The following is an 18,372-nucleotide window of genomic DNA, read 5'->3' as shown; positions in this document are numbered from 1 at the left end:
AACGACTGTTTTTAAAAAAAGACAAATCTATACATGGAGAAAAAAACCCTTCCAATTTTCCAGGACAGCTGAGTTATAATGATTACATCCAAAAGAAGGTAATTTCAACACCACCAGTAACACCCTCACTGGTATGAAAACCCACCAAAGACTGCAGAAGAGGAGTTAGCACTCCGGCCAAGTGGCCACAGATAACGGCTCATTCTGGAACAAGCATTTCTAGTTACATGGTTCATTAGCTACAACACAAAACTCAGTGTTTCTTTTTCAACGTCTCTGCATTTGCTGTGGTTGGTTAAAAAAAAGAATAAAAACCTGTTATTACTGACGGTGGTCCTTCTAGTGAAGTTGTGAAAGCTTGTCCACGCGCCCACAGCATCACAGCACTCTTCATTTCTTAAGTGGGCTTGGTTTTGGTTGCCCCCAGTCTCCACTTACAGATGCCCGGCCCTGAGATCTCCCCTACCTACCATCGTTTCTCCACAAACCCAACCATCCTGCATCATGATTGCCAGGGCTGTGTCTGGCTTCACCGTTGTTTGTGTCACTGTCACCAGATCCTGTGTTTCTCAGTGTCTTTGCCACCGTGCCAAGAGGACTTCATTGCTTCTCAGCCGTAGGTTCTTTACTTGGTTGCACCTGCTTGTTGTCTTGCTTCACCTTCCACAGCAACAGAAGCAGTAAAAGAGGAGAAAATAATACTGCAAAATGAACCAAAAATAATTTAAAACTTTGCCCCAGTTGAGAAAAATTAGCTTCTAACACTGAAAACTTCTTTTAGAAGAGAAAAAAAAATCTAGAGCAATAAAATATACATTAGAAGGAAAAAAAAAAAGGTCTTGATGTGGCTGGGAAACAAAAAAGAAAACAAAACTGTGAAGGATTTTTTATTTTACTGTAAATTCAGTTTTTATAGTTATCCCCTGAAAGACATACATTCAAAAGAAGCAAGTTTTTTCTTTGGCAAGATTTCCATGTAATACCATGGTAATTCCGGGAATTTTGTATGCTTCAAACTGTTCATTCAAGTGCCTCATCTGAATTTTAACAAATGCTGTATATCGAATATTTAATCATCCCTGCTGCACACATCAGTTTAAGCAGCTTTCCCCAGAGTTTTTCCCCCCAGTACAATAAATATGTTATTTCTGAACCAGTTCAGAGGGATGTATCAGAAAACTGTGACAGTATTTCAGTACCAAGATGTAATTTGAAAGTAGATTTACATTTAACAAGACAAGCAAATAAATCCATCCTGTAATTTTGCAACAGAAGTGGGAGTGTGTTCAGCACTCATTGGGCACCCCAGCATTCCACTGAAAAGGCAGGCTAGGGAATGAAGGAAGATGGATAGAATAGCACAGCTATCCTTGCTGTCCCAAAATGTGTTTTGAAAAGCACAATATGAAATAATGTCCTAAACCTTCAAGGAGACACGCCCGAGCGGGTAGCATCTCACTGAGGACAGCTGAAAGTCAGAAGTGTTCCCAAGAGCCATTCCTTCCACTGCTGTGGGCTTTGTGATGTTACAACTAGAGCCTTCTCCAGGAGGGAAGCATTCAGCAGCTCTGTGAAAGCAGAAAGCGCATCACTAGGAAAATCTATCACTTGACATATCTAAATACACTTTAGATAACTAACACAGTACAACCTTGCAATGTGAAGTGTATGGAAAAAATCAACCCTGCAAAGTAAAAGGGGAATAGACTAAAGGTAACTCAATTTTCATTTCACATTTCTATCATAATCAGCCAATTTCTGGAATTCATCCTTTTACCATATGGACTGTATTTAATATAGTTCAACTACCGAAATACTAGCTTATTTTTGTCATTTATTCTATCCAAACATTGAGTGATTTTCTGTCTGTAGTCTCGGGGACAGGAGTAGCTAATCATAAGATTTGGGATCATTTATGAACTAAAAAAAAAACCCCAGCATTTTAATTAGGTAATCTTTTCAGTTAATTTGACCTTGATCCAGAAGGGACATTCCATTTGCTTCACATGAAGATCCACAGTGACAACAGCAGTTTTCTTTGGATCACTTCGTATCACGGACTTTTGACAGTCGAACTGCCAATGCAAAATGGAAGACAAGTCACAAGCATTTTGATATGCTTTTTACAGTATAAGGTCAGTCACATCCTCCTCTTACTCTTCAATATTATCCTAGGAAATAGGCTTAGTACGGAAGTAGATCTATAATACAGTATCTAGAATATATTGCCATCTTTAATGCTTAGTACTATACACAGTAACATTATCAGAAATCACTTAAAATGATACAAGGCATTAACATGTAAAATTGTAAGTGAAGTCAGAATCTGTGTAATACCCAAACCTTTAGTGTTCAGATCATGCAGGACATTTCATAGCAGTGCTTAACTCTTGTTTTGTCCATTTTCATTATCTGAAATTACTTTCTGTTTCTTATTTATTTCAGAAAACTGAACTTACACTATTTACTATCTAGCATAAAGAATCCCAAATCCTGAAGATGACATGAACCGTTCCTTGGACTGTAGTTTCACTGTTGGAGATATCCCACTGAACACATTTCTTGATAAAGTAGGTATTACCAGACAGATAAATCAAAGTTAGCTTTGATAAATGCTTCAGACTTTCACCTGCAATCTCACTAAGTTTATTGCCTGCTGAAGTCAGCGTGGTCAGGTTAGCGAAACTGGGTGACGTTATTGGGTCTCATTTCCTGAACAACATTCGGAGATACCGAACAATTTTCTGACCATTCAAGTTTGGAAAGCCACGAAGCAGAAATTGTAGTCGAGTTGTTTTGATACAACCTGAGCTTTCTCGGGGTTCTGGAGGGAGAGAAGGCTCCGGGTTCAGTCCTTGTGATGCTGCTCTTTGCTAGAGGGAGGCTTGTGACAGGCTGCCAACGGCGGTAGGATTGGTGACTCCAGTCTTGGTTGCAACAAGTATAGCCGAGGCCAGGCTTCCTGGGAGATCAAGGGAACGAGGCAAAGAAACGCTCGCGTGAATGCAGACAGATAATGTCTTTTCATACATCGGGATTTAATCTGCTCACAGTTTTAAAGACAAAAGATTAAGAACATCCTAGCCGGATTGTGAAATGTGAACATTAATGTGAAAAATTAAGCTCTTGTTACTAACACATAAGCTTTTTTTTTAATAGCAAAGTTTTCCTAATTCTAATACAAGTACTAAATAAATGGTTAAATATAGACCAGAATGATAAGAAATGTCTTTAAATTGCTGTTATATGGACATGGATTAATATATGCAATATATTAATACTGCAAAGAACTTGGACATTGGCTAACTCTGCAGAACACTGTAGTCTTCAATTCTTTCATGCACACACACAAAAATCCCCAAATTACTGACAAAGAACTAATGGTCACCCTAACAGACCAAACCAAGATTAAACAAACAACATATTCCAATTTAAGAAAGTCTAAGTGGTAGGAATGACATTTTTGATTAAAGTTTGCTTTTATTTTTAAAATAAGAGTTTAACTTACCACTTGGAACAGAAGAGTAAAAATACACCTTTTCACATGCACACTGGAATCTTGAGATCTTCAAAACCCCTAAAGCCAAAATAAGCCTTAATATACCTGCAAACAGAAAGCTCAGAACCATACGGGAAATATTTTGCTTATATAATAAATAATTTTATATCAATGATGTATCCAAACAAAATTTCAAAAAGAACCTAAATATTTTTTATTTACTACATGATAATAGTAGTCCATTGTCTGAATGGTGATGTCAAGTTAATTGCAAAGTTTTAAATGCAATGTGGGCAATATACTCACATTTCATGATGTGAAAGTTCCTCCTGGAATTCTGGTGTATTTGTCCTGACAATTTGCATGAGATGCAGGACTATAACAATGCCTGTCATACTCTTTTGTCAAAAAACAAGTCAAGATTCACCGCTTTCTTCTCTTAGTTTCCGAAGTATATGACAGAGGCGGATTAAACGTGCCTTCGTACTGGGACCACTCATGATCACCTGTGGAGAATCTCTTAGGATGCGTCACATCAACGTTCCTTGGCTGCTGCAACAACGTATTAAAGCTAAATCCACGATCAGACTCGCCATCCATGGAAGTTTTAAGTATATCATAGCATACATGTAACACCAAAAGAAATTACAGAGGTAAGATGAAGTAAACTTTTTTCCCATTTTTAATACTCAGTCTTCATATATATAATTAAACAACAGAACATCTGATCAATGTAAGTGAGGACAAGAATTCAATTTTTTGGGGCTTTAATGTTTTGAAAGATGTATTTTAGACATCTAAAAAATATACTCAAGTCGACCACACGAATAGCTCCATTTCAAACTGTCCTGAAGAATATTATATAAAAGTTTTCACTTATCAGAAGCACACACAAAACACCTCCCCCACAAAATACTTCACAGATTTCTCCAGTTCTGCATATGTAACACAGCAGTAAAAACGGGTACAAAATCAATCTCTCAAAAATCTTCTTTGCATGTCACTTTCTGGAGTGGTGTCCTTGGAGCGTCACAGAAAAACCAGCCTCATCTGAAGTCTCAGAATTCAGCTCCTGTGTGGCAACCTAACCACAAAACCTGCTGCAGAAATCGTACCCTGCGACTCATCCCCACCACCGCCATCCTCAGCCACACCGGATGCAGCCACCTGCATCTCACTGAACTGCTTAAAATGAATTACATTTAAAACCCTAATTAACTGAAAGCTATTTAACTGGATAAGCATAGCATGGATAATATCTTAATACACAACCATGAAGACTAGCTATACTCAACACGACGGAAGAAAAACCCCAGGTGTGATCCTGCTGCCATGAAGTACAACAGATACCAAATCCCAAGGACAGGAAGTTCAGAGCGAAGGTGGCCCCTCTTGTTTACTGCTGTATTTAAAAAAAGAAAAGTGAGGGGGTTTTGAGTGTTCTGACACTGCCTTTAGTGATCAGTTTTGAAGAACTGTGGGGGAAAAAAGCAAAATGAATGGAAAATTCAAGTCCTGAGAACTCATCCATGTTACTCTTACTTTATAATATACCCCAAACCATTGGCCATAGTAAGCGAAAACTCCAGAGATCACCAGTTTCTACGCTCTTAACTCTCTAGTCTGGTGGGGAGAAAAGTCAGATTTTAATTTTTTTTGCACACACAACTGTTCTAGCAGCCCAGCATGTAATGTTGAACTGTATTAAGGTTTTCAAAGTCAGTCAGTATTTTCAAAATGCTGATTATTCTTGCTTGAACTCTTACTCTACCAGAGAGCGTGATGAAAATGAGACAAAGACACATTAACTACAAATGCAAACAGCACATGTAAATACACAACAGACTGATGTATGAAAGCTTGAGAAAAAGAAATCGCATTTAAAAGCACTTTAAAGATGTACATTCTTGTATTTATTATGTGTAAGAAACTAGTAAGAAATCAAGAGAGGTCAAACAGATCTACATTCACAGTACTCTCTTAAGGGAAACGAATTCTCTAGCTCAGAGCGAACACAGCGAGAGCGCTGTGGTCCATTTCCAGGGAGCACTACAAAAGGCTTACAGATTGTTCGGCATAGGCACATGTTCAGAAAATTCAGTGGAAAAAGAAAAACCACCAATAGACAGCTATTACAGCTCATTTTCCTTCTAGAGTCAGTAGGAAAAGCTGATACCGTAGCTGTACCTAAAGCTCCTGCTCTCTCCTCCTGCTCGAACTCCCAGGAAGCACATGAGAACCTTTGTGAGCAGCCGGAAGGGTTTTTTAGCCAAAGCCAGTTCTGCTTGCTTTGACGCTGCTAAGAGGGAACAACCCCGGCTCCAATTAATCCTGGTGAAAAACAAACTAAGCAAACAGCTTAAGCTGCAAGATGACAAATTATTTCTATTTACCTCCAGGAGGCACCCAGACACAGAGCATAGTACCATTCCACTGAAATAACCAGTAACTTCCCACGCGTTTCAACTGTAAGGGTATTTACACAGCACTCTCGAGTGGCTGTGGGAAGGACAAGATTTCATATTCTAAGCAGTGATTTTTAGCAGAAGTGACATCAGCAAACAGTATGTTGGCACCACTCTTCCATGACAGTTTTCAGTGTACAGGTCACCTAACTATTCCTACGCATAATGATTTTCAGTCATAGAAAGTGAAGCATTAAGCACGATGTCACTAAAACCACAGTTAGAAATCCTATGTATTCAGAATTTGATAAATGTAACACAAAACCCAATGCTAACAAAGATACGTAGTCACAGTCCTACAAGCACATTTTACCCTGGGCTGACACCAAGCAGCAAACACATTTAAGTTGACATTTTGGATTATACAGAACCTATTTAAGAAAATGAATTATTCTCCCTTCCACAAAACACTGTCTTCATTTGCCTACACACATCTACAGTTTTCCCACATTCCTCTGCACATTCACCCACAAATCCCATGTTATGTTCTCACAAACAAGCTTCTTTCTCTTCCCATTTCCAGACTAAATCAATACACCATATTCCTTGCCAAGGTATTTGAAATTAATGTTTTTTCAGTAACTAAAACTGAAGTCTATTAGTTTTTCAGAGAATTTAATCTCTTAGAAAATTACTTACTCCTCTACTTCCTCTATGATCCTCAGCTTGGGACTTGGAACTACATGCTGCCTACAGATGAAGAACTCCCGGCCTCCTCTCCCTCTCCAAATGGATGTCACCTCCTGTGGTTTCCAGTAGCAAATGAAGCCACAGGAAAAATGAGGACCTGATCTAGCGCAATGAGATCCAGGACACTGAAGGTGCAATTGCCTTCTTTTAGTCCAGTCCTTTCTATGGGCAGCGAGATCTCGGCCTGAATGAAATACAGAAAAGTACAAATCACTGGAATCACAGATTTATTTTTTTTAATCTCTACAAACAAGGACTACCTTTGAAAAATTTATTGTACAGTCACAGAAAATTATTTCTGCATTGGAAAAGTCTATAGTTTTGAGAATGCAAGTTTCACTTCTGTGCAACTGATACGGATTCATTCTGAAGCTTAAACAACCAGGTTATTTCGAAATTCCAGAGGCAACTTGTCTTTACAAATCACAAGCATCTAATACTGAAGAGCCTAACAAAAGAAACTCTCTTGGTGCTTCCAAAATTCTGTCACTAACTGAATATACAGATCAAGAAAACCCACCAGCCAGATTGAAGAGTCTGAAGACTGATGAAATAAATCCTTAAAGAGACTGCTAAATTACTTTACAATTTCCTGAAAGCCTTTTGGTCAAATTCTTGCGCATTGCAATCAGGAGAACTAAGCTCTTGTCATAAAGTTATTACAGCTACTTACAGGTGAAGCTTTCTAAGAGCACAACTAAACATAGAATAGCACATCTTTAAAGCATATTAGTTCTTTGAGGGGATGAAGTGTCACAACAACAAAAGTACACATGAAATAAAAAGGAAATCAGTTAATGATTTTTATTACATTTCAGTGTTTCATAAAATAAATATGGTATATAATATCAAACAGTGAGAAATAAAGCACAAGCATGAAAAGCATGGTAACAAAAGTTACACTCATGACGGTGTTTAATACTTAGCACTTTAGAAACCATAAAGCCTTTAATTATTTACAAGCAGCAAACTATCTAACATAATTTACAAGTTGCAGCAGCCTAGTCAAGGAGTACTGGAAGGGGAAAAAAAAAATGGAGAGACCGCAATGGAAGACCTTCACTTTGCTCTATCTAGTTTGCACTTCATTACGTACCCTATTTTCCCCTTATGTACACGACTCTCTGTAACTTCCATTACTCTCAAAGTTTAATAATTACACTGTATTGTATTTTAGAGCTCAGTTCATCTCTAGGATGGTGTAGTGCCTTTTGCACTTAAGAGATACATATTCAAGTAACACTTCAAATAAAAGTAAACATGTGCAAACCAAAGTTACAAACCTACATGACCCTCAGGTAGTAGTGTCAAACCGGATGTAGCAGGCGCACGTTAGCAGATTAAATTAGGTAATAGCTACAGAAATTTACTCGGAAGTCTAGCTGGGGCCAAAAATGAGAAATGGGAATATTAAAAAAGTGGAACTGAACTGCAAATATACCCTGTTACCACAGACAAAAATTTAATCTGCTGAAACACAAAGACTTTTAAGGTCATAACTCAAGATTTAATATTTCAACATGAAAAGAAATCCAAGCCATTCGACTTATTGGGGCTTTTGAAACAAATGCAAATGTCTCTGTTTAAAAATTGCTTTCAAATGAGAGAAACAAATCAATATATATTAATATATCACCCAAAATAAAAAACATAACACACTCTTCATTTTAGAGCATGCTGCTCATTCAGAATAAAGACAGGACAAAGAAAGTAGAATTACATTTCATGATGTAATAAAAACATTAAAATTTGTGATCATTAAGTGCACCATCGTACAGGAGTAGCGTGCTCAGAGTGGAAATGTTCTATACCTACCAGAATCCATCTTTATTAAAGCAAACAAATCTTTAGGACACTACCTGAAACTGAAATTAGTAATAACTGTGCTCCATTCAGCTTGCCTTAAGTTTCAGTCAGGCATATTCCAGCTAGTAGCACCTGTATGCCTCTTCATGATTGTATTCCAGAAATCTTTAAATTTGCGAACGATTTTTTTTTTTTTTTAAAAAAAGACTGGCTTTTGCAATCCTTGCAATGCTTATCCTAAACAGATACTGCGAGTAAACTCTGTTCTGAGCAGCACAAGTTGGGGCTTTTTTCAGAATCTGGGAGCTGGACTTACGTTGGCAGTAGGTACAGTACAACAATTTGATGTATTAAACAGTTCCTCAAAAAAGTCTGAAAGGAGGATTTCCCTAAAGACTGTTTAAAAAAACCAAACCAAACCCAAAGCACTTCACCCAAGATCTGTTCAATCCTTGTACTGAAGTTCAGAGCTTGCCAACTTTAAGAATGACAGGATAAAGGAGGGAATGAGGCGGAGAGGAAACAGAACTAAATTATTCCCAATCTGTACCGATGAAAAGCTTCAAGTAAAAGGAAATCCACTTGTTAAAGATCTTGCTACATGCACAGTCCCTCATCAGTTGAAAGCCACAGTAGTTAGCATTGGGTGTAACAGCAGATTTATCATTCATAAAAAACACTGGCAATGTTCCTTCATTCTTAATAACTTGCATCCACGGTTTCTGTTTAGAAGCTTCTTAAAAAATGTTTATGGTTCTGCACATTTCATACCAAACTGGAGGAAAACGGTAAACGTCTTCTTTCGATGCAATCCCATTCAGCAATCTTCTCCCCAAGAACTCAGTGTCATTTACGAGTCTGAGTCTTCTTTGGCACTGCAGGTCGCTTGGCTTGCCACAAGTGGTTATGAATAGTAAGAGCATCCACACTGACAGACATGGTTTTGGCTGGAATCACGTTAAACTGTTTTCTGTCCGAACTGTACTTATAAAGTTTGTCAATCATTTTCTTGGTGATGCTCTTTGGCCCCGTTCCAGTCAGCTTGTAGATTTCTTCAGTGTCAGGATAGTAGCAATAAAGTGCTCTAAACTGGCAGCCAGCGTCACGGAACAAAATGATGTAGTGGTTGGCATCACATTTTTCTAGTTCCTGCATTAAAAAGAAACAAATATGTACATAGATTGTCCACAGTGAAAATTCCCATATGATGCCAAGCTTTAAGCTTTCACATATAGCTGAATAAGTGTTTAAAGTTTTTGAAACACTAGATCAGTAACTATGATTTTCAGTCCTTCTATAAACTTACGAGTTGAACTCCTCATAGGGGATCATGTTCTCCACACGTCCATACAGTCACGGGAAGTAAAGGATTCTCAGTACAGGTACAATTTAGGGAATGGCATTCACTACAATGCATCAGGGGGATTATGAAATGAGCATTACAGATACATTTTATTGTGAGTGCATTAATAATTCTGTATTTTAATGTTTACCTCTAAGATGGAATTCTTATGTGGTTCATTCACTTTTCCAGCAAGACAGCAATGAGATATAGCATTGTGAATAATAGGTTTGTTTGATTTGCTGCTGGGTTCCTTAAATAATTTTGGACCTAAGGAAGATAAACAAGTAAAAATTATTTGCCCTGCCTTTATGAACGTTAAGATTTTCATTCAAAGTGAAAAAAAAGCCTTAAGTATTTTTCTACAATAACTTATTTTTAGAAATATTAAAGAAAACAAAATACACCTGACAACTTCTCATAAATAGCAATGTGTCAGATCAAATATACCACAGCTTTTTACCACAGCTATTCGTAACAAATGCTCAGACTAAACCAAAATAGTCACCCGTGTATTCTGCCACTGAAGCAATAGAAGATGCTGTTGAAGCGTTCTCCCAATCTCTTTCTGTGTTCCTGCTAGGATTTCTGCTCAGTATCGGTAAGGACTCCATGGATTCAACTCTGGGGGGGCAGGGAATTAAAAAAAAAAAAATTATATGCCAAGATTTTGGGGTTTTCCCCTCCAATCTTAAATAAATTCACCAGTCGCTGGCCCTGAATGGAACAGGCTATCGCCCCTTTCCCCCCGACAAAACAGTCAGATTCTCCCTGCTAGATTATCAAAGCAAAATTCTATTATTCCTTTGGGAGAACACAAAACAAAATTGCAAGTTTGTACAGAATATCGGAGTTGGCAGCCACATAAAATAGATGACTTCACTATTGTGCCTCTATGCCAGTGAACTGAAGCAAACAACACTGAATCCCAACACTATTTCATGACATAGTAAAAAAATTAAACAATTAAAATGAAGCCTATCTCTCTACCTCTGAGATGGCGTGCCACCAGAGTGTACACTTTCAGGTTCAGTTGTTGCTGCTGAGGCCAAAGAAAGGCTGGAACCAGACTGAGCACTGCTCAAATTATCAGCTACAAAATAAAAGAGAAAAATGTGGAACACATTTTGTTAAAGCAGATTTGCAGACTCAGTGAGAGCAAACAAATCAAAATTCTTACGTGTGGAAGAACACTTTGTCCCTGAATCACTGTAAGATTCTTCACGATGGACCGACTTTGGCCTGGGTTTTTTGGGCTTTGATTTGGGCTTTCCAAGCCCTTGCTCCTCCAAAATTTGTTGCTGTTTTTTCCTTAGATATTCTTGCTTGATAAGTTCTCTTCGAGCCTTCTCTTCTTCTTTCCGTATTCGGTCCTCCTCAGCTTTGCGACTGAAAAGCAAACACAATATTGTATTCAACATATAATAGATTTCCTCATCTTAAAGATACAAAAGTATTCTTTTCTACATGTTAGTACCGAGCTTCGTCTCTTTTTTGTTCAACTTCAGCCTCCAACTGCTGTTTCCGAATCCGAGCCTCCTCAGCTTTGCGCTGCTGTTTCAAAAGGAATGCTGCACGTTTTTTCGCAAGCTCATCTTCTGCTTTCTGTTCATCCTGCAAAATTCATAGGGAGAGAGAGTTTTAAAGAATAGCAGAAAATGTATTAAGCTGGACATCACAAGATTGCTTAGGAAAACATAAGCTATTACTTTTGGAAATCTTTACATTTTTAGAATTGATGAGCGTAAATCAGAACTCTATTCAACTTTTTGTTGCTCAAGAAAAATTTAAGAGACAGTTTTAGTGTTCTCTTAAGTCTGTGAGGAGAAAAGAAGGGTCTCATCTTACTCTGACTTGTTTTGAAGCATGCTTAATCATCACAAAACCTTCTAGAACTGCAAAGTGCAATGAAACTACCGTGTGAGCTAGGATGGACAGCACAAATAACCCCAGCATAACGATAACCTTTGAGTCAGTCAATATTAATCACACTATATAAAACCAGAAGTTAAATTCACCGAGATTGAGACTGCCTAGCTTGACTTTCTTGAAAGAGAAATTAAAAAAGAAAGTATCATCATGTCAGCACATCTGAGGTATTTACAGTAATCATTGCCAAGCACAAACTAAATGTTCTGATAGCAGTTCTGAACTTCATTAGAAGGAGTAGGCACATTATTTAAAAACATCGAACCAAACAATGTAAGAAATACCACTGTACTAAAAAAACCAACAGCTTAACAACCACCTTTTCCGCAGGCCAGAGTTAGGTGCGAAATGAGAAAAGTTACTTAATTTAATACATTTTCATCATGAGCCCTATACACTACCATTATAGGACAAAAATAAAAGCTGCCTGAAAAATCAGTAATTTCTTCCAACAGTGCACTGAAGTATCTAATTTTTCACTTGCATCTACAGCCATACAACCGAATTCTCCATTAAAGCCCCTGACTTTTAGGCTGCCAGGCTGCTCAAAATTGAAGAAATTTTGGTGCAAATGAAAAAAAAAAGCAGTTCAGAATCTCAGCTCCTTGACAAGTTTCAAAACCTGTTCAGCAGGCTTTTTCTAGATACCTGTGTTCTGTCAGAATTTTTTCTTTCCGTTGATACAGGTTCACGGAATGCTGGGACTTCAAAATGGTAAATTCTTCCCTTGCATTCTGTGATTCTTTTGTGCTAAGTATTTGCAACACATTTGTATGTTTGTCTGTTTCTCAGCTAGAAAAAAACTAAGGGAAAAAGAAAAGCAAGGTTAATCCTGGTTCCTAGTAAAGTTAACAAGAACCAGGATTTCATACATGAAGCCAAAAACTTTTTTCTGCGCGAGCAATTCTTTTCCAATGCAGTTTTTTAAAATCCTAATATTGCAACCAAAATGTACTGCGTTCCATCAGAAGACTGAAGTGGACAAAAATAGATCTAATGCTGGGCAAATGTGTAACAATAACCAAATACAGAAAGGTAATATATTTACCTTGAAGAAAAAACCCACACCAGACTTCTGATCACCTTCACTAATTATATCTGTAGAGCTATCCTGGTTTTCAACTTCTCCTTCATCTGGAGCTTTTAAGTCAGACAAGTCCACTTCAATGAGATTAGCCTTGCTTCTCAGAGGCTCATCCACTGGGACATTTTCCTTTCCTGAGCCATCAGAAGAATTCAACCCTGTTTCCTTGAAGCTGTTAGTCACCTCTTTGCTCATTTCAGAAATAATATTTGCATCTGTGGAGGTGGAGAGAACAAGTGCCCGTTGATTGCTCTCGTCATGAAGTCTATAGCTATCAAAAAAACACTTTTCTTGAGAACCACTTCCATGATCAGGACTACCTTCCAAGCCGATTTCGGTTGGTGTCTTTGACAAGCTATTGGATGGAAATGGTCTTAAATGTGGTAAGGTTTCTAGACTTTGTGTTGGGGTTTTAACACGTGCTGAATTTTGTTGTCTGTCTTTAGTGACTTTCAGATCAGCTGGTCTTCCTGATCGAGGACCCCTTCCTTGACCAAATCGAGGTGGTTTACGAAGACTGTTCATTCCAGTTGGAGACAGGGGCTCAACAAAATGAATTGATGGTTTTACCTTTTGGTCCTGAGAGTTACTTCTGGATCCCGGTGATGGCACTGAGGGAGATTTCATAAGTAGCTCCTGTTGCTGAGAAATCTTTAATATAGCCTGCTGAAGTGTACTGATTGTTTCATTTAGTTTTTCAATAGAAAGATCACATTCATTTATATCCACTTCAGTAACGTTGTCTTCTAGGAGGGCAACAGAAATAATTTTACTTTTTTCCAAATCATGTATAGCAGCAGAGTCTTTTGGTTTATGTTGCTCAGCAAAAGCTAGGCTTTCTTGCATTTTGACTTTTGTCACTTCTTGAGAATCATTAAGAATTTCTTCTCTCTCCTCCTCTTTCACAAGAAACTCCTCAGATTTGGAACCCAAAGAAACTTCATCCAAGTCTTCCCCATTGTGCCGAGAATATTCTTTTGCAAAATGTTCTGGTTTAAGAGGTTGCGGAACATCAGGAGATTTCCCTTTTTTAACAACATGCAAGAAAGCTGCCTTGCCCAATTTTAGTCGCTGCCTTGCTGATAAGGCTTCCATCTTCTTCTTCTGAGCTTCTATTGCCCTTCGTTTCTCTTCCAACTGCATATGAAGCTGCACCAACTCAGAAGCTAAAAGATTAACGTTATCTTTATTTTGTCTGTTGGGGCTTTGTTCTCGCTTTTGTTTCCACGTGGTCAGTGGTGCTGGGCAGCTTTCTGATCCATCTGGTGTGGTCTTTTGTGAACTACTTGTGCTGGACTTTGCTTCATAGCTATTAAGTCTCTGAAGCTTTCTTTCTGCAAAATTGGTCATTCGAACACTCCCACTAGTCATTGACACACTGCTAACTTGAGAAATCGTACTCAAACATGGGCTGGAACGTCCACTAGCATCATCCTTATCTTCATGTTCTTTTACCTTCATATCTTCTTGCAATTTTGCAGATTCTTCCTCACCAATGTATTTAGTGACTATAGGATGGTCATCTATGACTACCAAATCCTGTTCAGCGTCTTCTATGTCTAAGAGATCTGAATCAGAGTCCTGTCTCACCATAGCCCATGTAGTATCCGGAACATGCGGATTGAGACTTTTCACATAACTTACATTTACTTTACTTGCTATGTCATCATCCGATTTAGCAGCATGAAGAAAAAATCCTCCAGTGGATAGCTCCTGAGTGGAAGGTTCTAAACTGCTACTAGCCAAAGGTCTGGAAGCTTCTAAACCTGCCTCCACCAGTGCCACCGAATCTGCAGTACTAGGATCTGCAACTGGAGTGAAATCAGAACTAGAAATTGGAGTAAAAGTCCTATTGAGGTCATGCTCACCATGACTGCTATTTGCTTTCTTGCGGATCAAAGGCAAGTGTCCTTCATTTAATCTCTTCGTTATAAAATTCCTTTGTTTCCCCTCCCCACATTCATCCTCTTTATTGATTATCTGTTTTTCCTTTGCTGGTTTTAGAACGGCAGGCATTAAAGGCTCCAAGTAAAAACTGTCTGGTTTGCCTTCTGAAGTCTCGCTATTTGTCCTAGGAGACCATGCAGTTGCAACTATGCTGGGCACCCTGGCTGACGCGTTCTGCAGTTCAAGATCACCACGGTTTGGCCTTTCTTCAGATCTGATTATTGCAATAAGCTCTTCATCTTCATCCTCGATTTCAACATTGTTCAGCAGGCTCTTCCCATTAGTTTTCATTGATGGAGGATGGGGCTGATTTTTTGGAGTTACATTAACAATGTTTGAAGCAAGACTGTCTTTGCTGATTGATCTAGCCAGACTAATGCTATCACCAGACCCAGGGTCCACATCACTGCTGGCGGAATGATGAAGAGCAAATGGTGTTGGCTGAGACAGAGGCCTAGAAAAGATAAGAACAGTCTACTGACACTTAAGCCCAAAAAGTTACAATTTGTTGAACTAAGGACCATGATATAGACAGCTAAAATTTTTGCTCCATTTGAAAAATGTATCCTGTATTGAAAGTGACCACCAGTACTAAACAGCAACTTCAGATACTTCAATTTTCAACAGTGCTTACTGTTTAAAGTATTTTCAATTGCAACCCTAAAATCAGCCATCTCCGGAAATGTACATTAAAAGAAAACAAAATTAAGCAGCTCTCGGTCCAGTTCTAAGGAAGTGATACCACACTACTACAATGAAATCGTCACAGTATCCTTTCATTAAACAGTATTGTAATACTTAAATGCATCTGTTACCTGGGTTTCCTCTCTGGCCATGCAAGAACTGAACCTCGTGGCTGCCCGTCAACTCGGGTCAGAGAATTAGAACGATGCCGATGACCTGAAATATTTTTTAAATTGTTAACGGTTTAGAAATCGTCTTTAAACTAGCACTTTTACTTTATTTATTAGCAAACATAATAAACTCTTTCACCAAGAGATGGCAGCAGAAAATAGATTTGCTGGAATATTAACCAAAGACAGACAGACAGTCAAAGCCTGAAAAAATACAATGAAAAGTGACACATATACATAGCTGACTTTTGGATTTCCAAACATGAAACTGTTCAATTTGCTTTCCCCATCAGTCCCCCAACCTCAAACAAAACAAAACACACAAAAAAGAAAAAAAAAGTCCTCATTTCCTCATTGCATGTTGTTAGAGCCAAAGCAGTTGGAATGTTTGGTTGGTACCTTAGCTGATAAAAGAAAAGAAATTCTGAGCATCTCTAAGTACAAAACCTAGGTTTTCAGTAATTAAAAAAATGTTCAGGCAAAATATGTCAAGAGTAAGTTTGTCATTCTGGATGACAATCGTACTTCCTAAGACTTTTGCTAGTCTTACGAACATTTGACAAGTGGCTTTTTCCTTTCTTTTTCACAGAATTGACATTATTACTCTTAATTGCTTGCACTTGAGATTCTGAGAAATAAGGTCATTTGTGAGAGAAAAAAATTTTTTAAATCCAGTAACTTTCTTAAAAGATCTTTGAAATTTTTTAATGCAAACAAAGATGATTTACTCAAACTAAACATGCTTACCACTTGGCTGACTGCAGTTTAATTCAATTTTAGATCATTCACATGCATGAACTTACATTTTTATTCATTACTCTATTGACATTGATGGTCATTGCCTTTTGAAATGCAAATTCAAGGTAGACTTACCCGGGCTGTCTTCTCCCTGTAAAGATTTTTGTTGCTTTTGTCTCAAAGGGAGCAGTGGATGGGAAGGGCTAAAGGCAGGGCTTCCTCCTTTGCTGCTAATTCAGAAAAGCAAAAATTCATTACTACAAGGATCTTTTCTCTCTAATGAGAAAAATTACATAGTTGCGGAGTTACACTGGTAATAGTTACCCCGTCCTCTTTTCAAACACGATAATGTATCACTAATTTTAATGTTAAAGAAGTTACTTAAAGAGAAGAAAAGGTTTTCACATGTAACAATACAAAAGTAAACCTACTGCCTGAAATCAAACAGCAGATTTAAAATGTAGCTTATGTAAATAGTACGTTACAAAGTAAAGGCTGAAATAACTTACTGGTTGCCATCAAACTTAGGTCAGCTGAAAAACCTTGTCATTAACCTTCTCGTATATTAGATCCTACTTAAGTTTGTCTTCATATCACCATTTATAGAATATGGCTAGTAAAGATGAGCTGCTTGAACAGTTTTCATATTTCACATTTTTTTCAAAATGGAAGTCAGACTAACTTCTTCTGTCATGCAATGGTGACATGTACTAGTGGGCCTTACTGGCATTTGCCAAACAAAGATCGAATATAACAGTGCAAGGTGTTTCTCTGAAATTGAGAATATTTTAGAGACTGACTGCACATCATGCAAATTCACTCAGTTTGTAGCAAAATCAGAACATTTAGCAGCAGAAGTTCCTAGGTTATCCAAATGGAAGCATAAATTGAAGTTTAGTCTAAACAACAGGAAAACAGACTCACAGATAGTCAGGCTCCTCAGGGTGCAGGTAGTATCTGTTGCAAGCTTCAGGGACTGTCTGAGCCGAGGGCTGCAAGTCTGCTGGACTTGTACTAGCAGGGCTAGCCATGAAACTTCGCTTAGTCGCATTGGAAATAGGAACAGGTGGACGACTGCTCTTCTGCTGCAACACTGTTTTAACTGTGCAAATATTTCTAACATTAACACAACTTGTACTAGCCATTAAAATAACAAAACAGAACAGGAAGTTTTCAGATTGCAGTACATTAGAATGAAAACTCTACAACACAACACTAAAATGAAACCTTAAGTACTAGTCTTTATTTAAAATATGTATCTTATGGTGACCTTAATGGAAAGAAAGTTACAAGCAAATAATTAGTGATTTTAGGGAAAAAATTACCCATCTATCTCATTCAAAAAATCAGAACTCAAGTGGATCTAGGATTAACTTTCCTTCCATTTTTACTGCTTTCAAAGATCCCCAGCAAGCAGAAAGTTTGGGTAGAAACAAAACTCCAAAGGAAACACCGCTGTGCAACAGTTTCATTGTAATGTAAGTGTTTTTTAAATAACATGCTAACTTTTATCACAAGTTAAAAACTTACCATCTTTTATTTCCTGAATATCTCTTGGTTGTACAAAGTCTGGTTTGACATTCTCAAACCACCAGAAAAGTTCCGCAATGAATACCATGACGTTAGGCTAGAACAGAAAAAAAGAAAAAACACACCTCACAATGACAAAACATTTATGATTTACCCAGATTTTATTTAAAAATATATCCTTCATTATGTTTCTTACCTTTAAAACCAAAGGAGCATATAACATGTCCTCCAATGTGAGGTAAAAGCATTTGTTTAGATATTCATTTGAGAATTCTCTCAAAAGTTGAATATTATAGAGGCTGTCTGCAATTGATGTTACCTCCTTCAAACAAATATCTAGAAAAGCAAGAAAGACGAGTAAGTTACGACACTATTCCAATGTATTAACCTTCCATTCACAACTAACAGAAACACTACATACAGGAACTTCACAGACTGCTTATACACCATCATTTAATATTTACTGGCTACCAGTGACATTTCTCTAC

At 37.8% G+C, this 18,372-nt stretch overlaps 1 protein-coding gene across 1 annotated transcript in view; it reads right to left on the bottom strand.

Moving 5' to 3' along the window:
- Positions 1 to 8,987: 8,987 nt before the first annotated feature.
- Positions 8,988 to 18,372, bottom strand: part of CAMSAP1 (calmodulin regulated spectrin associated protein 1) — a 30,224-nt gene continuing 20,839 nt past the window's right edge. The window contains exons 8-19 of the mRNA XM_059828648.1: positions 18,081 to 18,220; positions 17,885 to 17,981; positions 17,279 to 17,456; positions 16,490 to 16,584; positions 15,578 to 15,662; positions 12,780 to 15,216; positions 11,280 to 11,416; positions 10,983 to 11,191; positions 10,793 to 10,895; positions 10,311 to 10,426; positions 9,954 to 10,072; positions 8,988 to 9,609 (exon numbers count right to left, since the gene is read on the bottom strand). Of these exons, the coding sequence (XP_059684631.1) occupies positions 9,307 to 9,609; positions 9,954 to 10,072; positions 10,311 to 10,426; positions 10,793 to 10,895; positions 10,983 to 11,191; positions 11,280 to 11,416; positions 12,780 to 15,216; positions 15,578 to 15,662; positions 16,490 to 16,584; positions 17,279 to 17,456; positions 17,885 to 17,981; positions 18,081 to 18,220 (4,019 nt within the window). The 3' untranslated portion in view covers positions 8,988 to 9,306. The remainder of the gene's footprint in view (positions 9,610 to 9,953; positions 10,073 to 10,310; positions 10,427 to 10,792; positions 10,896 to 10,982; positions 11,192 to 11,279; positions 11,417 to 12,779; positions 15,217 to 15,577; positions 15,663 to 16,489; positions 16,585 to 17,278; positions 17,457 to 17,884; positions 17,982 to 18,080; positions 18,221 to 18,372) is intronic.

This window comes from Gavia stellata, chromosome 24, assembly GCF_030936135.1.
Source record: "Gavia stellata isolate bGavSte3 chromosome 24, bGavSte3.hap2, whole genome shotgun sequence".
Lineage (NCBI taxonomy): Eukaryota > Metazoa > Chordata > Aves > Gaviiformes > Gaviidae > Gavia > Gavia stellata.
This window is presented reverse-complemented; position numbering and strand designations above follow the sequence as displayed.